Source organism: Lepidochelys kempii, chromosome 6 (assembly GCF_965140285.1).
Source record: "Lepidochelys kempii isolate rLepKem1 chromosome 6, rLepKem1.hap1, whole genome shotgun sequence".
NCBI lineage: Eukaryota > Metazoa > Chordata > Testudines > Cheloniidae > Lepidochelys > Lepidochelys kempii.
Genome location: NC_136385.1, coordinates 68,938,697 through 68,960,809, shown reverse-complemented (window position 1 = coordinate 68,960,809; position 22,113 = coordinate 68,938,697). Strand labels below are relative to the sequence as shown.

General features: G+C 43.0%; 1 protein-coding gene across 3 annotated transcripts in view; it reads right to left on the bottom strand.

The window, feature by feature from the left end:
- Window positions 1-21,749, bottom strand: part of RBM25 (RNA binding motif protein 25) — a 40,421-nt gene extending 18,672 nt beyond the window's left edge. For all 3 annotated transcript variants that reach the window (XM_073348530.2, XM_073348531.2, XM_073348532.2), the window contains exons 1-7: window positions 21,549-21,749; window positions 13,498-13,618; window positions 7,003-7,052; window positions 5,283-5,453; window positions 4,887-4,944; window positions 4,316-4,476; window positions 1,093-1,275 (exon numbers count right to left, since the gene is read on the bottom strand). In XM_073348530.2, coding sequence (XP_073204631.1) covers window positions 1,093-1,275; window positions 4,316-4,476; window positions 4,887-4,944; window positions 5,283-5,453; window positions 7,003-7,052; window positions 13,498-13,603 — 729 coding nt within the window. In that variant the 5' untranslated portion in view covers window positions 13,604-13,618; window positions 21,549-21,749. The remainder of the gene's footprint in view (window positions 1-1,092; window positions 1,276-4,315; window positions 4,477-4,886; window positions 4,945-5,282; window positions 5,454-7,002; window positions 7,053-13,497; window positions 13,619-21,548) is intronic.
- Window positions 21,750-22,113: the final 364 nt, after the last annotated feature.

The following is a 22,113-nucleotide window of genomic DNA, read 5'->3' as shown; positions in this document are numbered from 1 at the left end:
TGCCCCAAAGAAAGGGTGAGGAAGGAAATCTAAATTCTCAACTCAGGACTCCTATACCTCCGGTTATTTTAGACTGGGGATGATATACTCCCAGAGGGAGAGGTGTTGCTTCTTGCACTGCTCTTTCACACCCCATCAGCAGCTGAAGCTGCATTACTGCCTTGGAATGGGAATTATACAGTAGATTTAAGCAGGTAAAAATCTCAGTCCAACTAGATTCTGATTTCTTGCAACATTGGGTGGAGGTTGAGAGGTGTCAAGAGCCCATTTTCACATGGTTAGAGACTCAATTGCAAAAGGAAAGTCTTAGTTTGCTAATTGTAAATTCTTGGTTTTCCCCTCTTCTCCAGAGTTTATTTTAGTACACTGACAGGATCACCCATGAAGGAGGTTTGCATCAGAACACTTCTGCCAAACACTAGATTTTTCTTGTGTCACAAAGCATAGGAAAGCCAGCTGGTCAAACAGCCACACTAAAACATTTTTATAGTAGTAAATTATAGTAAAAATAATAAAATTATAACATGCCTTTCATCCCTGGAGGATCCCAAAGCGTTTCAAAACTATACACATATACCACCACTGAAATGCACCCATCTCTGGGGTGTAAAGTAGCAACAATCAGCTGACTCATGGCATGCTATCGAACAGTGGGGAGAAGAGGAATTTTTGGCAAAGGACACCAGAGCAAACCACTACGCTTACAAAGTGTTCTGGGATCTTTAGCTGTTAACACAGAAAAGGCAGGACCTTGTTTTTTTAAGGTCTCATCTGAAAGACCTATAGACACGCAATAAACTGCACTAATTCAACGTATCTACCTCAGAGGGACGAAAGGCTGAGTCAAACCTGCCAGGATTCAAACCTGTAGTTCCAGGAAGTCTAGGTGCTCAGACCCCCTAAGCCATCCAGAGGGGATGGCATCTAAAACTGACTAGATTTCAATTTAATACATGAAACTGCTGCTGACATCAACGCTTGTCGATTTGTTTTCTCATCAGAAGTTTTGGTTAAAGTATTTGCACAGGGTTTGCCCATTATATAAAGGTGAGTTGAAGAAAAATCTGTTTTGTCCAAAATCAAAACACATACGTCCTCCTTCTTTTCCTTTTTCTTCTTCCTGGGGTGAGAGTCAGATTCCTGGGAAGGGGCATTGAGCTCGCTGGAATATTCTCGTATTAATACTTCAATGGCCCCTTTAATTAACTGATCTCTTCTCTTTGTTTCCTCATCCAGTGCTTCATCATCATCATTTGTAGACTCTGGTCTGGAGTTCTAGGGAAAGTGGCAAATTTAGAGAAATCAGCAAACTGTCACACTAAATCCCACTCACGTGAGAGGAAGAATTTTGTCCCAAATGTTCATTTTTTATAATCCTGCTAGTGCCTCCACCGTGTTTACCAAAGTTTAAGAGCAGCTCTCAACTGCATCCTATTGCTCAGACCTCCTCACACCAGCAGTGCCAGAGAGGGACCGCATTCCAGGGTTTTACAAGTGGAACGGCTGTAGACTGCAACAGTAGGATTGTGATAAGACTGACAGATCAAGGAAGAGACAGAGGGAGCAAATGGAGTATAAACAGCTGTGGCCCTAATGTTGATCTACCATAGCTTCTGATTTCTCTCTCTCAGGAACTGTGGGCCACTTCAGTAGCCTGCCTCTAACCCTTTTTTTTTTTTGGAAGCCCATGAGACTATCATACAATAAAAATGTTTTCCTTTTCTAATTAACTTTAAAGCAGTGAGCTATGGGGAAAGAGCTATTTTAAAGCAACATTTCTAGAAAGAAAATATCCCTACCATACAAGAAGTTTCCTTATTGTTGATCATATATTTATCAACACTTTTTTCTCTTCTCCCAGTGGGGAAGCAGGACTAAGGGAAACTCTGGGAAAAATCTCCTTGCACCAATGTTATATAGAAATTTATGAATACTTTGGATAAAGAATATCTTGCCCATTTACTGGCCCCTCTCCCCCATTTTGTAAAAAAATGGAATCTCACCTGAGAATCCAGCTGGGTGTCCCATCAAGCGATAGGTGGTGGGTAAAAGAGGGATAGCGGGAGGGAGGGAAGGGTCTGATGGAGCAGCAGCTAAGAATGAGGGGGGAAGAAGGGTTCACTTGGAGCTGAAGGGGCTGCCAGGTCAAGGAGGAGTAGACTGAGAAGAGCTAGAAAGCAGTGACAGGGAATGGAGCTGAAGAGGTCCAGGGAGAAGAGGTGATCATGAAGAGGAGCTAATTAGATTAAAGTGTTGATTGGTTTATCTCCCTCATATTAGAAATTAAGTGTTGCAATGTACATTAATACAAAAAAAAAATCAAGAAAATGAGTTCTGAGAAGAGCACTGCAACTTTCTGATCTGACAGTGGCCCTTGCATGCCATGGAAGACATGAAGGGGTTAATAAAAAGAACTGCAAGCACTTTGATAAACTTGTAATGCATTTACAATAACTCATACTCGTGTTTCAGTGGAGGTTGTATTTCATAACTTCTTACATCAATATTCCTCAGCAATTCACATTTCCTTCAACCACCAATAATGAGAACATACCAGGGTCTAATTTGTCTAGATCATTAGAAAGATGCCAGTCAAAACTATATGAAATCAGGGTGCAGAGCTTTTCTACATGGCAATCAACAGGTTACTAAAAGAATATATCCTAAAAAGAATTAGGAATTTTCACTATATATTAGTGATTAAATTTATTTTCATCAGAAAGCTTCACAATGTCACAACTGACCATCTCTGCCTTCCTACACAAAAAACCCCACAAAAATTCACAGAAAGCACAATCCTTCCTGTTCATGTCCTACAGCTGCACTACAGTCTTAAGGTTACTTACAATCCCAGCCGTAAAGCATAGAAATTACAGCTGCTGCCAGAGGGGAAAAGGAAAGCTTTGACAGGAGTGAGTGCTCGAGTCAAACTTTCCTCCCTTAATCTAGGTTAGCAACTAGAGTACTTGTGCCATATGGATTTCACATGGTTAGCACTTTGTTGTTCTGAGCAATAGTCTTGTGACCCCCATATGCTAGACAGACAGTCAAATTATGTTAAAAACCTGAGGTCATATTTATGCTGTGGGTCTGACTGGACAAAAAGTATTCATATTTCCTGCATATTCTGTGTAGCTTTCTGAGCTACTACAAAACGCTGACTGCAAAAGTTTACCAACCTTTTTGTGTTCATTATCTATAAAATGAAACTGAAAAATCTACTTTGGCCAGCTAGAACTATGAACAGTTGTTGCTTCAAGGAGCGAGCATCCATTGGTACATGCCTTTGCTTGGGGCAATTAGAGAAAAAGTGCAGGTATTTTAAATGAATGAACACGCTGTATTACCCTTGCTAAAGAGAAGCATTAGCAAAAAATGGGCTGCATTAATCTTTGGTATAACTACTAGTTTCAAGCAAGTTACACCAGTGATGAATTGGCCCAGTAAATGCAGCACACCAAACTACCCCAGAAAGACAATTAAATAATTAAACTAGAAAATTCAGAATGAGTTAGATGGACAGTGACCCTGGTTTGATCCCCAACAGGTGTTCCGTCAAGTCAAAGATGGGGGGGGGGGAAATACCCCACATGCTTAATGTTACATCTGCTTGTGATCTGTTCACAGCCTTATAACAGCACAGAAATAAATCTACTTCTTGGTCTTGCATGAGTTTTAAACAATTGTGAAGAGAAACTTAATTCAGCTGTAAGAGAAACTTAATTCAGCTCCCTCAGTCGGCTCATAAATTTTGTAACAAACATTTCTATAGGTCACTTTTTAAACAACATTCAAATCTTTAATTAAACATTAAGTTTCAGAACAGGTAAGGTACAGTATAATATGTATTACTCCTCTTTAGAATGGATATAAACTGAGAATCAGTTTCAGGCCTGGCTGAGATACAGTGACGCATCAATTTAAAGCTGTGATTTTGAACAAATTTAGTGCAACTTTGCATGGAGACACCCTTAAATCAATTTAAGCCTAGCTTATAATTGTAAATGTAAATTTGTAAATGTACAAAGGCAAGCTAAACTGACAAACAGTTGTTTGCATTGGTTAAATATGCAAATTTATGTGCAGACAAGCCCTAAGGGTAAAATTCTCAAAAATGCTTAAGTAAATTAGGCTCCCAAGTCCCACAAACTTTCAAATGGGATTTAGGAGCCACAGTCTAGCCAAAGTCATGGAGTGAGTTAAGAGCCGAGACGGGAATAGAAACTAAGAGCCCTGGCTTCCAGACCTATTTAACTACTAGATAACCCTGTTCCGCCCCTCATTACATAGTGCAGGTCACACGTCGCATACCTACCCCATTGGAAGCCCTTTTCTTTGCTTTCCATTCATCTAGCTGAGCTTTTGTCTTGGCATCTACTTTAACTAGCAGCTTCTTCTCTCCAATCTGGAGGTCGTGTAGTAGTCTCAGTGCTCGTAGAGTAGATTCTGGTTCTTTGTACTCACAAAACCCGAAAGCTGGAGGTAGATGATCAAGATGAAAAAGCAAAAAAACCATGTCTTCAGGTAAATATTTAACAGCTTTTCCCTTACAGATCATTAAGTAAGTTACATATTGGGAACTTAGAACTAATAGGTTCTCAAACTTTTTAAAAATATTTCAGAAATATGCATCATAAAAGGGAAAATATTTACTCTGCAAATTTACAAAAACATTTCATTGCATTATTCTGAAAGAATTACAAAATTTAAGATTTTGACCTTGTTCCTTTTTTGTAAAGATTTAACAGGAGAAATTGTCATAAGCAACTCAATTTAAATGCAAAATATTAGAGTTATATTAATTTGTCAGTATATACTTTAAAAGCTGCCTGATAATCAAAATAAAATCAATCAATCTGAACAGGATGCTAAAAAGCAACACTTACCTTGAAGTTTTCCAGATGCTCCTTGCACTCTCTTCCAACTCAAAACCAAGCCACACTTCTTGAAGACAAAATTAAGAAAAGAATGTTATCATTTAATAAATTTAACGGTTGCTCACACAATACATAAGCAAATGTACCATTCTGAGAAAGAATCAAAACAGTAAGGGTTAATTTTGCTAAAACTCTTCTGTATTCCTATTTGGAACTAGCTAAAAGAAAGCGATTCTGGTCAAACTGATTGTTTGCTTTAAACACAAGTCTAATGAACATGTCATTACTGCACCATTACAACTTCACCGCTTGTGAATTAATCCCACCACGTTTACAGTGATGACAGAATATTTACATTACACACCAGCTAAGGACGAAGTCTAACAAACCAATCACTACACTTACAGCTAGGAGCTGTCTTATAAGCATATCTGATGCCTTCTCAGAAATGTTGCCCACAAAGACAGTGGTAGTGGGACCGCTGTTTTCATCATTTTCTTTATTCTTTAGGCCCGGGTGCTCTTTTCTGGCTCCCAAGTGCTTTCCAACCATGGACACTGTGGTAGGAACTAAGACCTATGGAGGAAAAACAAGATGTCTGTATCTATTTTATAACCTACCAGAAAATGGTTTAGAGTCTTAAAACAAGGAAGAGTTGGAGATATAAAAGGTGTTTCACTACTAAGTTTCCAGCATAGCATGGTAATTGCAAGCCAATACAGCAGGACAGTAGTTTTAAGATTCTACACAGAATATAACAGATATTGCCTATTAGATTCAAAAGTATGAAATTGTTATTTTAAAATCATTGCTGGAAATGCAAGGCAGAAAGAGGTACATTTGTGCAAATAAATCACTTTTGGATAAGATGTTATGAGTCATCTTTAGCTCAGTACCTGCTCCAAAAATGAACAATGAGCCTGCCATCCTTTGATATATTGGTACACCTTAATATCTTATGAGAAACCGATTCTTAACAGTTATAACTGTAAATAGAAGATTAATTCTGGCTCAAAAACACACTCATAGCATCAAGTACCATGTTCTAATACTTCCAGATTTTACACAGAAACCAATGTTTTACTTTATCAATCCACACCCCTCCTCTACGATAGCCTCTTTTCTTGAATGTGAAGAAGAAATGGTTTTGGAACTGGAGAATATGTAGTTAGGTATGGGGCATTCATGTGTGTGCACATCTTCCAGTCATGTTATAAAGAGGGGTTTAAAAAAAGAAAATTCATTGTGTACATGTGCTCATTTCCTCCTCATCAATTCTTTAAGGCCAGGGGCAGAACCTTATTTCTTCCAGGATACTGAATAATGCATTTGTTCTAGCATCTTACTGCTATAAAATACATAATTTAGCATGAGTATATTCCTCTTAGAGACATTAGGTTTTGGACTGATTTCTTCAGTAGATTCCACTTTTGCAAGATTTTAGAAACAGCAGTCCCATTAGTTTAGATGGAAAAACAGCTAGGAAATGGCTTTAATACCTAGAATGAACCCAGATTTTATAGTCAGAAAACAACTCTACCTGCCAGTAGGGATCCATGTGTATAGATAAAACCACTAAAAGCTGTTTTTCCCTCAAGGTTTCCCTAAGTCCTGAGCATCTTTCCCCTCCCACAGCATTGTAGCCAAAAAGGACTTGTCAGAACTTCCTCAGTAGCTTGTCAGCACTGACTCTTCTGGTCAGTTTTGGTGAGTGCATCCCCCAACACTGCTTCTATATGGGCTACGGAATACCTCATGGCACCCAGCAGGCCTATTGATCTGGTAAGCAAGAGACGAGCCAGCCAACCCTGGTGTTTTGCACGGCAGTGCAGAGTATTATCATGAGGCCATCTCTAAATTATTTCATTTGAGATATAAATAAAAGTTGAACTTTCTATTTTCAAACAATAGCTGTTTCAATTTCTTGCAGTTAGCAATTCCAGATATGTCCTTTTAAAACCTTGCCCAAGTCAGAGTTTAATATATGAGTCTAACATTTAACACCAAGCTTTTCCTTTCATGGTTGTGAATGTTAATGAATTGGGGGCAAATTACACAGAGTAGTTTCAATCAATAAAGCATGTTTTGTGCACATTACTTTGCCTCTACTCCCAGTACTACTTACCGTTGGAGCAGGAGCCATAATGCCCATTGGTACAGGAATCATGGGGGTCCCTGAGGGAGACAGAGAGAATATATCAATGTTACCCACAAACACTCTAGAATAACAAAAACAGAATACACCTGAGCCAATCACGTATCATCGTATGCAAGGAAAAAGTAGCAAGTAACACTGATATGCTACTGTGCAGACATGCCTGCAAATCAGAGAACAAATTCAGAGCAAATATGAAGTTCACAATGCATAGAATGGACTGTGCTCACTGTATGGATAGCCAGTCAACATTTTCCTATTGTTTCTGTTTATTCAGATCATACCATGGAACAACATGTATACTGCACAACATCCAAATCTTGCACTGAAAACAGAATTTATTTCCTCCTGGTCATCTCTGATATTCTTTGTCATATCTTAGTTCTTTAAAAACATTAATGAATTTATGTTCACAATACCCCTGAACCACAAGACCATTCTCTCTCTTCATGAAGTTCCCTGGCTCATTCACTACACTTTCCAACCTCTCCAACAAACGAGGCCTTATAGACAACAGCCTCATTCTCCAGGCAGGGGGTCCGGGGGGGGGAGAGGGAGGGAGTATGTGGTCATATAATTAAAGACAGTATCATAATGCATATGTACAAGAGGGCCAAATTAGGGTTGCATGGGCAACTTTAATTCAGGCATTTCCTAATTTGTGAGAGCTTGAGTTTGCAACCTTGATGTTCTTTTAACGTAGTACATTACATAAGAAACCTTCAGTTTTTTAAAAACAAAAACTGAAAAACACAAAAACCAGTTAATCAGGTGAAACTATATGGATGCTTCTCTCCTCCTTCCTCGCCACCCCAAAAATGGGTCACTGGGAACTTTAAACCCGCAGCACCCCACTATTACCTGACCTAATGGAGTAACTGTAAGCAAAAGGTTGTTATCTCCAATGGCAGGTCCACAGAGAAGAAGGATGGAGACACTTGGCCAGTGAGTGCTAATCGCTAGACAGCAAAGAAGTATTAAGACTCCAGAACAAAGGATTCAGAATTCAGGTTCTGTAGGGGACTGTTCTCTAGTGGTTACAGATCCAAGTTCTGCCCATCCTACCCACTCACTCATTTCCCAGATACACTCCCCTCCTCCTCTTGTCCTCATATCTTTCTCTTCTTCCTGTTTGCATTTTTGTACCCCCCTGCTCCTGTCCCTTTCTTCCCTTCCCAGTTCCTGCTCCATTTCCTCATCTGCTGCTATTTTCCTCCACCCACATTCCATGCCCCTCACCCTCAAATCCTCCCCACCCCCCACCAAATCCTGCTCCTAACCTCCCCCCCCAACTGCCCTGCATCTCCTCCCCCACACCCACTCCCATTCAGGTCAGGCTGCTTCCTCCTCCAAACTGCCTGGGCATCAGCAGAGGGAGCACAGAGAGGACAAGAGAGAAAGTCTGCTCGCTCTCAGATATAGTGCCTGGCACCACAATTGCCCCCTGCAGCCACAAAGACCAATTGCATGAAAAGTCTCTCTCAACATTTGAAGCCCTGGGATGGACCATGCACAGTCTACTCCTGGGGAAATTCTGTGCCCCCAGAATTAAAAATTATGTGCACAATATTTTAAAATTCTGCATATTTTATTTGTTAAAAACAATATAATCACACCACTTTCATTTATTTTGGTAATTTATTTTAGAATCTCTCTCAGTAAGTACGTCCGCAACAATACAGACAACAAAAAAGATTCAGAAAGAGTTTTGACAAAGATTCCATACTAGGCATATTAGCACATCTATATGGTGTCACAAAGTGAATGGTAATACTAATATTTCCATGTATATCAAGCACAGAAGACTTTAAGGGTACGTCTACATAGCAAAAAACTAACAAACAAACCACACACACACGGCTGGTCGGTGCCAGCTGACTCTGGCATATGGGGTTCAGGCTGTGGGGCTGTTTCAATACTGTGCAGACTTCCAGGCCCAGGCTGGAGCTGAGCTTTGGGACCCTTCAACCCTGCAGGGTCCTAGAGCCTGGTTCCAGCCCCAGTCTGGAAGTCTACACAGTGATGAAATAGCCCCACAACCAAAGCTCTGCAAGCCCTGCTTGCGCCAGCCAATTCAGCCACAGGTTTTTCTTTGCTGTGTAAACATATCAAAAGGGCAGTACATCCTTAGGAGTAAAGTTAGACCGTGATTTGGCACAGCACTTAAATATGTGCATAAAGTTCAGCACCTGAGTTTCCCCAATTAAACTAGTGTTTTGCCAGATTGGGGCCTTCGTGAATGGCATGGCTAAGTAGTATTCAGCAAGTCACGTACAGTCACTGGTATGTACAGTCACTGGTCTAGAACTGAAATTGTTGAAGATAATAAGTTAGAAGGGCAATGGAAGTGGAAGATTCAGGACGGCAGTGGGGAGCGCAGGCCACTGGCTGCACGGAGGTGGAGGATCACCCTGAAGCCTCCTCCTCCCCTAGACACAGACCTGACCCTGACACAGCACAAGAGTCGGGCCTGCTCCACCCTAAGGCCTTTTCTCTCCCCAGCTCCAGGCACTCTGCAATAGCGAGCAAGAGGAACAGAATCTTGCACGCACCCCCAGCCCTGCTACCCAATCCAGGTGTGGGGCAAGCAGGCTCAGCCCAATCCAGCTGTGTGGTGATAGGGTTGTGTGTGGGGCAATCTGGATGCCAGCAGGTTGGTTGGGGGTCTGGAGGATTTCAATGCATGAGGCTTGCTGGGGGGTGCTGAGTGCAGTGGGAATGGGACTCTGCAGGTGGGGATCCAGGTGAAGGTGCTGGGGCTCAGCAATAGAAGGGGAAGCCTAGGTACTGGGGGAGTGGGGGTCCAGGTGCAGCTCATTGGGGCTCAGTGGGGTGGGGGTCTGGGTGCAAGGGGATTAGCGGAGTGATCCAGGTGCAGGGAGGGTGGGGCTTGGCAGGGGGTCTGGGTGTATAGGGGGCAGCTCCCCACACAGTGAACCCTCCCTCCACAGCTGGGGAGCGATGGGGACAGGAAGTGGGAGTGCTGAGCTTCCTGCAGCTGGGGGAGGTTCCTAGGGATGGGTCTGACCCAGCCACTGGAGCAGCACATACAGGGGAAGAGATGGCAATTTGTATCTCCCCAGGCTGCTCCCCATGCCCAAACCAGACGTGCCTACTTGGAACTGCTGCCCAGGATGGGCGCATGCATCAATTATTCTTCAAGGAAAGAGTAAAATCTGCAGGGGACATTAATTCTGCACTTGCACAGAATTCCCTCAGGAGTAGCAGTCTGGTCAACTCAAAGGAGTTGTCTGTGTATGGAGTATACCCAACGCTGATAATCAAGACAATTTAGCTGCTAAACTAAGAAATCTATACTGAGCATACAGAAACTGTAATTTTTCAGATGCTTATAACTTGGTCATATTTAGGTGAATTTTCATAGGTAGAGCAAAAATTCACATTCCTGACACCATGACGAGACACACACACCCCCTTGCCAAAATTTCACCCCGTGTCCCATTGTAAAGTACGAAGGTGCTAGCGCTTGTCATTGAATCAGTTGTAAGATTTTTTTTAAATGCACAAAATAACCTTTTCCCCCCAATCTTGTTTCCAGAAACCACCAAACTGTTTTAGCTGAAACTCTCCAAAAAAAAAAAAAATTCACCCAGAGGTAGACACTCGGCATAGGAAATTTCAGCCCAAACAGTTAAAGTCTGGCAAAACAACTGAAAACAAGGTCTTGTACAGAAAAGTATATGGCAATCTTAACTACAAGTGTCACTATTTGCCTGTAGTATTAGTCACAGAAGAGTAGAGAAGTGAGAAACCAGTGCCCCCTCTTTAGGGAAATAGGTGTTATCCCCACAGACTAGTACATTAGCGATGCAGATCATGCTTTCCAGTTGCAAGAAAGACTGATATTTTCAAAATCCTTCTCTCTTCCTGTTTATACCCCATATGGATTCCTAGTACTGAAACAGTTAATTTGTTTTGTATAAGGTCAGACTTTGCAAGAGGAAAGTTCTTCTTCCTCTTACGTGGTAATAAGGAAACCTTCAAATAACAGAAACTTACATGTATCAAGCATATACACCAAACACTTTAGAATAGATTCTTTAAAATGCCATTGGGAAAGAAGAGAGATGGTACTCAGGTAATACTACAAAAAAATATAGGCTTTATAAAGTCTTGCAATAGCACGGAAACATGTATACACACTCAGGACATAGTAATGGCAAACAGGGTTACAGTTTTAAATTTCACTACAAAGTTTTCAGTGGCAGAACATGTCTATTTAATCAAAGAAGTGCAGCTTTAGCAGAAAAAAGATAATAGCCTGTTGATCTCAAAAACTTCTATTTAAGTTTTAAATAACGTAATGCAAGAAGAGATTGGTGGGCTTGTGTGTGGTGGGGGAGAGGAGATGAATGTTTTTATATTCTACAAACCATTCCAGAATTACCCACTAGGACAAAACTGTGTTAACATTTATAGCCATATATGCAGTAGTTCAGTCACATGGCTTCTGAAAATATTTTACTCTACAAGACACCAGTGGATAACCCATACAGCCACACACAGGGTCAGCAAGGTATTTTCTGTAGCCCATATGCTGTGCAGCATTTTGCAGCAGTTTACTTAACTGCAACATAATACAACAGCTGCTCTCACCCTTCTCTCCTGCTCCACTAGCCTCCAACTACTCCCTGCTCCCAGCTACAGTGCAGAAAGAAGAATGTGCTGTTAGCCTGAAAAAGTAAAGCTTCTGTCTCTAGACTGAGACTAGCCTGTGCACTGGGAATGCAAAGAAAGAATGAGCGATCAATATAAGAGAAACTAGAATGACAGCCCAATGATTAAGCACTAGGAGCAGAGGAAGAAGAGACACTGGAAGGGGAGTAGAATGGAAACAGAGGGAGAGATTTGAAAATGGAAGAAGGGGGACCGGGAAGTACAATATGTATAAGGAAACAACAATAGAAAAATCAGAAGAAAAGGAATGAGAGAGAAATTTTAATGTTACAACAGACAGGTTTAGCAGAGGATTTTAACTTGCTTTTTGCATTAAACGTGCTTATGAGAGTCCAGTCAAAGCAAGTCCTCCTCCTCTCCCCCCCCCCCAACAAAAAACAGGTCTAAAAATTAGGCATCATGAGGTACTAATAGGTGTGTCTTCACCATGTAACAATGCCAGAAAGGGCACATACATTCCCATATGAAGCAGTATTGGGATAGTTATCCGTATGGCCTGCTGACATCCTGTTAAAATACAGAACAGGATATTTAAGTTGTATCTCTTGGAGGAGAAACATGGTCCACAGAGTTCTGTTTTATTTTAGGCAATTATATATGTTCTTAGAAAGTTATTCCAAACCAAAATGTGCAGCAAGTAATATCTTCAATCCCAGGGATCCACCTTGTTCCTTATGAAATCTCAGAACACTCCCCATGCCTCCAGAACATTTTGCTTGCTTAGAAAGTTAGAGACAGAAATAAACTTAGAGCTCCCAAGCTTCAATACAGAGAACAACAACTTCTTCTATGTTAGGGGATCTCATGGTCCCAAAAGTTGCCAACCTTGATAGGAAATATTTAGATTTGATAACAAGAATTAAAATAAAACCTGTATTTGTAAATTGGACTAGATTGTAAACTCCTTAAACTATAAGCCATGTCTTCACACAGTGCTTAGCATAAAAGAGCCCCATCTTGACTGGGGCCTCTTAGTATTACAGGCAGTCCTCGACTTTACGACGTTTAACTTACAACAAACGGCACTTACGACATTTCTGAATTGACACCCTGATTCGATTTACGACAATTGGTTTTGACTTTAAGACGCTTGGTCCTGCAATGGAGTGTATTGTGGTTCTGAGTTATGGCGTTTCGACTTACAACGCAATTTTCAGGAACCAATTGTGTCGTAAGTTTGAGGACTGCCTGTACTGTAATATAAACAACAAGGAAGGGTCCTCAGTGTGCAAATGAAACCATGGCCAAGGGACTGCTAATGGACTCTGTAGCCCTTCACCTATGGGTTCAAATTGAAAACAGGCTAGCAGCTACCAAAAGTTGCTGCTATATTTTCCTAGCACACATTCCCAGGGTATCCAAGTACCTTCCATGGTGTTTGGGTTACCATCCCCAAAGGCTGTTACAGTAGCCTATTTGAAAAATGTTGAAAGCTGCAGTCCATTGCCAAATAGGTAGGTGTCATAAAACCCATCACCACAAACAAATGACGTTAGGAGCCAATCTCAATGGAGAGGATGAGGAATAATTAGACACAGAAACTGAGCTATTCTCACTCTAGAAGCTTTAATTTCTGTTCAGAGAAACATTGGGCATACCAGCGGGAAGCTTACTCATATTGTACATCTCTATGGATAAATAGGGTCTTCAACCTTAAAATACATGTATGCAATTGCGTAAGTGCAAGAGTGAATACAAAATGTTTAAAATTTAGTACAGGAAAAATTACTTAGTTCCGTAGTAGTTCTACTTGCTAACATCACTTACCAGGAGGTACAGGTGGAGGAAAACCAGGAAATTGTGGAGGTGGAATCCCAGGTGGAAGTGTTGGGATTCCCATAGGAGGGCGATTCAAGTGAGGTGGAAAAGACATTCTTGCAGCAGCAATCTGGGGTGGGGGGGGGGGAGAAAAAAAAGATAGCCTCAAAACATCTATTCAAAGTGGAGTGAACTGACAATCACCATACTAACTCTGATTTTCGTCCTTCTAGGGACTGCCTGTTGAAATGCAAACTTTAGTTCATGTTTCCTTTCCCCAATTAAGCAATAACAAAGCAGTAGTGGAAGACTTATTTTCTAATAGTGCTATTATTAAACATGAAAGTCTTGCCTTTTAGGATGGACTGATGCAAGAGATTAAGCTAATTCTTTATGCTAAACATTTCACAAAGAACTGTTCGTAGATAACGAGCTCAGAGAAAATACAATATGCCCACAGGAGATACTTTTCCAATATCTAAAATCAGAAATAAATTCAGAATAAAGTTTTGCAATACGCCAACTAGCTCTCCTGCACAGATGAAGTAGTAATGTATTAGATGTTTGTGAATCAAGTTACCAAGGGTCAGAATTAGCTAAAAGCAATATCTATTAATGGGACAAACACAAGGAAAATTTCTAACTTCAAACACAGAGTTGATAAGCATGCAGAGGGTTCTCCAGTCTATTTTTAACTTGCCAGTTCCCATGTCTGTTGGTTCAACTTGGCTGGTAGCTGATGAGCTGAAGAGTCAGCATGCTACCTACCCATAATAAAGAACATTCTAAAATGCACTCACTATCTATATATACACTTACAAGAGACCATTTACAATTTGAAAAGTGCACACAGCTCCTACCAGAACAGAAGGGAGGCATATACTCTTAGTTTCAGCACCATCATAGCAATTATATTCACAACTATCTAAAAAGTAATCTAGCTTGTTATTCAAATATCTGGTCTTTACAGACGAAACTGGTGTTAAAAAAAAAACAAACCAAAAAAACCCATATGCTCATCAGCCTTACTCGAGCAGATAACATGCACATACAGTCTCATACATTAATGCATCGGTAACTATTACCATGCAGATATCCTACCGTGAGCTTATATTCTTAAGTAAATGGGGTACCACTAAGTCAGAATGCCAGACTCAGCCACTATCCCTGAATCAACAGGGTTCCAATCCCTGCTGGAGGTGTTTTTTGTCCAGTTTTAAAAATGGGTTTCATTTAGCAAGAGCTGGTTAGAGAGCGATAATTTGGGGAGGGAAGGTGCACCCCAAGTGCAGGAGCCAGAATGAGCAGGAAATAGGTCTGCATGTGGATGGTGCAAGAGCTAGACAGATGAGGAACAAAAACATTATCTATACCCCACTCGTGCTGGAGCAGGGAGGAGCAAGAAACGAGAGCCACTGGGCCTAGGAGTACTATACCTTCCATACATTGGAGCAAGCAGGAAACATGGTAGTGCTGTGATGTCAGCACTAAAAGCTAATACCACTATCCTACCATGATAACAGATAAAGAGAGACCTCGGAGTCTAGAGGAAGGAGTTACATGTGATTTTAGAATTCAGAACCAAGATTATTTTCAGAGTCTGGGAGAACTATGGAAATAAGCAGGCATGTACACCAGGGGCAGTGAGTCCAAGCATATTTGGTGGTGTTACTCCTGAGCTCACATCAAATATACCTCTAAGTAGGAGCAGAAAAAGCAGCTATTTTTTAAAGTTCAGTTCCTACTATTTAAAATGGAGCAATATGCAAGTTTAGCTTTTTTTTTTTTTAAGTTAGCCAATTAACAAAAGATTAAAGTAGAGACAATGTCCCTTTAACTGGCCCAAGGGCATCCAGCTCTTCCCACCAAAAGTAAAGGTAAAATGTATCTGATACAAGGCCTGAGGTGGAGGAGTAAACCAGGTAGCAAACAGAAGACTTCTCACATTTATGAGATCTAAGCTATACTTACATCACACAAAATAGACAAACTTTTCTACTGTTCAATATTTTTTAGCATGCCTCTCCTTTCTATGGCTCTCTTTTTGCTGTCCCTTTCACCATTAAGCTTTGAGAATCAAAAATCTACTGCCACACACAAGACAGTTTAAAGTAGCTGAAATACTAACATCTACAACTTTTGGGGTGGGAGAACGAGGAGATTCCCTTCTCCACCTAGGTATTTCTGTTGTGTACTTTCCTAACCAAAAGTCAAATGCACCCTGCCAAGCAATCACTCCCCGGGGTCCCAGGAAAGGAGAGATCTGAACAAAGGGACTCCTCCAAATGTGGATACATAAAGACAGTTTTGGGGAAGAATGGCAGGAAAGAACTATTGGACCCAGACTTGTTCCAAATGAGCTGGAGGCTCATATGTCCATATAGGCTAAGGTTTGTTTTTGATCAAAATCAAAGCAAAACCTAGCATTCAGTGGAATAACCTTTAGCCCTCAAGATGAATAAAAAAAAGAGTTGGTACAGAACAGACAGGGTTTACAACCTTTCACGTCTAGGCCTACAGTGAATAAAATGTGTTGCTATGTACACAGCTTGAAAAATTCACCAATTTAAACTTGTTTAAAAAAGGAACAAGTTTCTAGCCCTTGAAAAGATCTTACTAATGTGAATCAATTCAATGATATAGTCCTGAGTGAGTAGAGAGAGCTTCAGTACCTCTGCTATCCATAGCTTTCACATGCAACAGCAAAATTAAGTTAAAAGGAATAGGATATGTTTTTCTGCTGCTGTGTAAAATTCTCTTGGAAGAGTGAAACTGACAAAGATGTCAGTTTCATTCTCCGTCTGTTAAGGAGAGCTCTGAAGAGCAGCAGTAGATACAGATATTGAAGCTATTCTCTGTGAAGGGAAGGTAGGGGAGAGACACCTTGTAGAAGCCAGGAGGTTGTTTTGGGTTTGTTTGTTTGTTTTGGGGGTGGGGGGGGAGAGGCAGGAACTAGAAAGAAGAAGGAATTGATTAGCAGGATTTCTCCAATGACAATTAGTAAACTCATAGATAAGGGAGAGAAGAGGGCATGTGCTCCTTCTCCCTTCCATCAGTCAGAAGGGCCTTGGTGGTTCAAGCTAATTGCCAGGGTTGCCAACCCTCCTGGTTTCGCCGGGAGTCTCCTGGAATTACGCCCTATCTCCCGGAAGCTACTGAAGCCAAACTGGGAGATTTTAGGCACTGAAAGTCTGGCGGTGCAGTGGGGCTAAAGCAGACTCCCTGCCTGCCCTAGCTTCACGCCGCTTCCAAAAGTGGCTGGCACATCCCTGCAGCTCCTGGGCAGTTCTCCACGCGCTGCCCCTGCCCCGAGCACCAACTCCGCAGCTCCCATTGGCAGGAAACTGCAGCCAATGGGAGCTGTGGGGGTGGTGCTTGTGGGCACAGGAAGAGCCCCCAGCTTCCCCCAGGGGACGCAGAGACATGCCAGCCACTTCTGGGAGTAGCAGAGGACCAGGATAGGCAGGGAGTGTGCCTTAGCCCCGCTGCACCACCAACCGGGAGCCACCCAAGGTAAGCGCCTCTGGGCCAGAGCCTGCACTCCATACCCCCTCCTGCATCCACCCCCTACCCCAGCCTGGAGCCCAATCCTTCACCGAAACGCCCTCCCAGAGCTTGCACCCTGCACTCCTTCCTGCACCCCACACCCTGCCCCAGGCTCAGTCCAGAGCCCCCTCCCACACTTCAAACCCCTCAGCCCCAGCCCAGATCCCACCCCCCACTCTAACTGCCTACCCCAGCCCAGTGAGAGTGAGTGAGGGTTGGGGAGAGCAAGCGATGGAGGGAGGGGGGGGATGGTGTGAGTGGGGTGGGGCCTTAGGGAAGGGGCGGGGCATGGGGGAAGGGGTATTTGGGTTTGTGTGATTAGACAATTGGCAACCCTATTGGTCACCCACAAACCAAAGGCTAATACAGAAAGGTATGAGCATCCAAGCACAGTCCAGAGAGAACACCCTAGTAGGCATCCTGGCAGCTGGGGTACGGAGCTGCTCACTAGGTGCTACCCTTTCATACTGGCCAACAATTAGTAGGGTTAGCTTTCTAGATCTGATAAATTTTTCAAGCTCTGTCCACTCAATAGGTATATGGTAAACTTCAGATTTCTCCAGAGTGTTAAGAAAATGTGTGAAGTAATCACTTAAATGATATAGATATATTTTCACAAGTGAGAAGAGTTTACAAGTGTATATTATAGTTCTTGTTTTTATATTACCTTACGCAAAGTTACAGATGGCTTTCACTAATGCATTAACATAGTAGGACTTTAAATGAAACTGAGCCTACACAAAATGTGTCAGTGATTAGAGTTCAACACCTGGAGAATAGGTATCTAAAACACACAAGTCACCATCACAAGTGATGTCATTCCAAATACTGAAAAAACATGGAGTCTGTACTACTGTCTCATTATGAAGCACTTCCACTGCATCACACTTCCGGCATATTAGCAAGAAAGCGTGGAAAGCTTGCACTGCTGATGCCATGTTCACATTCTGTGGCTAAAGAAACTAAAATTTCAATTACTCAGAGTACTTCTAAACTTTAAATATATAGAATATATTTTTAATAATGGTGGGTGAACAGACAGGGCTGTAAGTAGATCACGAATTTCTCATTACTAGAATCAGTAATGTAATTAAAACAATCAAGGACATCTTTAATTTTTTATTAAATTGGCAACTAAGCCTCCTTGCAGAAATAACATCTTGATGACAATAACTTTGGACCCTATTAGCATTAGCCCCCAGAATAATTTTCCATTTGTTTTAATATTGGTCTTTTCAAAACCTGGTTGAGCAAAATGTGTAATTTCCTTTCCAAAGGTAACTAAAAGGTTGTTTTAAAAACCTATAAAAAACAGCATTCAGAAGTCTGTATTCCTCATGCAACAGTTAATTACAACACTGTTAAACTGAGGCTGCACTACACAAGGTGTTAGTAATATCAATTGTAGCACAGGAATTACAGAACCTTCAACTCTTGCGAGCTGTGTGAATAAGTGCTTAATTTTTTAAAATATATATTTGAAGGTAAAGATACATATTATGTTATCATAGTAGCGATGCTATGGTCAAGGCTCTTCTGACTATTTCCATTTTAACTCTGATTTTACCTCACCTCCAAAATTCCTCCAATACTGTCCTTTTGCATTTCAAAGTCTGTATATTTAGTCTACAGTAAGGAGATATTTTTGCCAAAACATGAGGCAAACAAGAAAACAGTTTCTGAAATAAGGGAATGCTGTTGGTGCAATTCACTTTTGGAAAATTCTTCTATTACTGTTTGGTTAACCAATCCCCAAAACAGCTTTGTCTAGATTAGAAATTTAAGCTTGGTTTGTTCAAGTCTTAAGCAAAATCTGGTGCACATGCAGATATATTCCAATACTTATTTTAGTAGTGTTTTTTTGTCTGGAGTGGAATGCTTTATTGAAAGTCTAATTTTATATACAGCTGGTTGCAGAATTATGCTGGGTAGGCTTGTCAATTACATAATCAGAATTGCTCAAATTAAAAGGATGTTACAAATATTCTGCTGGTGATTTGAATACTATGTTACCTTGTATTTTGTTAAAAATGTGTAGTATTTTCACCACATCAGTGTTTTAAATACTTTCTAAAACAAGCAAAATTCCTAGGGTGAAAAACATTAGACAATTCTGACAGTACATGAGTCTTCAAAGGCTAGTCCTCCTAAGTAGTACCACACCAAAGAATGAATAAATGCCCATTTATATGTTGTCCTCAAATACTTTGTACATTTTTCATTTCACTTAACAGCACAGGTTTGCAAGAAAAATATCCAAAAAATTTCGGAACAGGATGACCTCTGGAAGAGGAAACAACTGAATAAGAAAATTGTTCCGGTCAGTATTGCCATTGAGTTCAATGTATGCAGAATCAGGGTCTAAATTAGGTCAATACAATCCTCATTATAGAATTTTAAGCTATTTTGAAGTAGAAAACAGCTAAAACTCCAGTTTGCCATCATTCTGAGGTTCTGTTATTGTATTCTTGGCACACTGGGATTTCGCTCAATACAGCTGCATAATTCAGGGGTGTGGATTTTTACCTTCTATGCATGCAAAGGCTGCCCAAGAGGCAGCACACTCTACCAAAATAGCAGACAGCCATTATCCTTCCCATTACTCTTCCCTGCATGCCCTGCCTCTCACTGCAACACACTTTACTATTTAGCCCCTGATTCTGTAACTTCTTGTGCCCACACAAAGCTCCACTGTCAATGCGGGGGCTGCCTGCACCTCAATCCTGAGAATGGGAAGAGGATTCCTCAGCAACATGATTAGATCTCCTGTGTGTGGCCAGGGCTACGGCATCCAATGAGCCTCCTTTCTCAGGAAATCTTTAGAGAGGAGCATGAAGAACCAGAAAACTGTTTGCAAAGCAACTACTGCGGGGGTGTCTGGCCCCATAAAAAGTGCAAAAGACTATGATTTGGGCTTCTCTCTCTCAAGGCCTGACTGGGCCTAGAACCTAAACTTCCACACTTATTGCACTGCACTACACTAGTGGTGGTGGCTTATCTCGGGGTGGGCAAACTTTTTGGCCCAAGGGCCACATCTGGATGGGGAAATTGCACGCAGGGCCATGAATGTAAGGCTGGGTCAGGGGACTGGCGGCTCAGGGTAGGGGTGCAGGATGAGGTGTGCAGTGCAGGAGGGGGCTCAAGGCAGGGGGTTGGGGTGCGGCAGGGGGCTCAGGGCAGGGGGCTCAGGGCAGGGGGTGCGGGCTCTGGGTGGCAGCAGCGTACAGCAGGGCTAAGGTAGGCTCCATACCTGCCCTGGCCCTGCGCTGCTCCTCTTCTGCACCACGTCCCTGCGACCCCTAGGGGAAGGGGGGAGCAGTAGGCTCCACACACTACCCTCACCTGTGGGTACCTCCCCCAAAGTTCCCATTGGCTACAATTCCCCGTTCCCAACCAATGGGAGCTGCAGGGGGCAGTGTCTGCAGGCAAGGGCAGCGCATTGAGCCCTCTGCCCCCTCTCCCCCAGGGGCCGCAGTGCCAGCAGCTTCCGGCGCAGCCACGGGGCTGGCAATCCCACGGGCCAGATCCGTAGCCCTGACAGGCCAGATGCGGCCTATGGGCCATAGTTTGCCCACCCCAGCTTATCTTCACCTCACAAAGTGATGAAGACAGAGAGCATGCATGTGTGGAGGAAGTTGTTAGAGACTCCTCATTTTTAACTAAAAGGAAGGGAAGACTATTCCCCTCTAACAGAGAAAGCTTCCATCTCTTTCTCAGAGCTTGTGTAGACATATCTGGGGAAATGAGAGTTGTTTAAAAATATTCTTATCAACACTTTTAAAACACTTGACTCCCTAGAATCAGGTTGAAAGTTTTGTTAATCACAACCAACTAACATATTTTTGAATATAATTGTCCTTGTCCATATTTCACATTTCAAAAATCACATTTCACATCATGTTAGTTAAAATGTTCTCTTGCAATACATTTTACCAGTGTAGACATGATCAGAACGAATACAGTTTAAAAGCAAAATAGCTCGTCTTGCTCAATCCTAGTGGGATCCACAGCCAGCTAGTATGTTCTTAAACACCATGGGTTTTGGCCAAAGTAGGCGCTAAGTCGCCTTCACTGACACATGTAACTACCACCACTCACTCACCACTGGACCTACACAGGGGTAGGCAGTGTGGACGAAGAGGTGCCCCCCCCCCATGGGGGGATGGCTACGCTCCGCGTTTCCAAGCTAGAGTATGGCAGGTGGCCCCCACCCCTCAGCGAAGGGACGTCCCCGCCTCCTCCGCTCATAGGGCAGAGACTCTCCGCTTGCTGGAGGAGGGGGAGGAGGAGGGGGAGGGGATGCACCAATATACACCCCAGGGCGCGACTCGCCCCCACCCCCGGCGCTGGGCAGCCCCCTCGTAGTCCTCGGTGGAGGGGGCGGGTTCTCCCAGGACGGGGAGCGGGTGGGGGGGGAATTCTCCCCGTCCCGCCGCCGGGGATTACGTCTCCTCCGCGGGCGGGTGGCTGGGCGCCGATGGCGGCTTCTCTCCCCACCTGCCCTCGGGACTCACCCTCCTTCCCTGAGGGGCAGGAGCCGCGTCCGGGGCACCGCCTCAGCCTCTCCCGCACACGTCAGCCGGGGATGGGGAAGGCCTGTCCCGCTCGCCGCCTCCGCCGGGCTTGGAGGCCTCTAGGCCGCGAACACACCGCACAGAACCAGGCGCGCCGCCGTGCTGTGCTGGGTGTCACGTGAGCCGCCCCTTCCGCCAGCGTCCCGGCCTGCACCGCGCCGCCCGATCATAGAGGCAGCCTGGGAGTTCTGATTGAAAGTCCGCACTATACGCACAGAGACACAAAGCGCGTCTTACCATAGAGTGGTGATGTCTAGAAGGGCGTAGGGAGAAAAGGGGTGTACGGCGCCATCTTTGCTGGGGGCAACCAGGAGCGGTAACCACTTGATTGACCCTTACTAGAGTCGCCATCTTGAGGTCAAGTGGCCGAGGCTGCTGGCGTCTCACCAGCCTAACACAAAAGCTTCACGGGGTAGGCATCCCCCTCCCCCCCCCCCCCGAGCCATCGCGGCTCAGTGCAGCCGCACCCCATCCTCAGCCCTGGCATCGCCCCATTGCCCTCAAG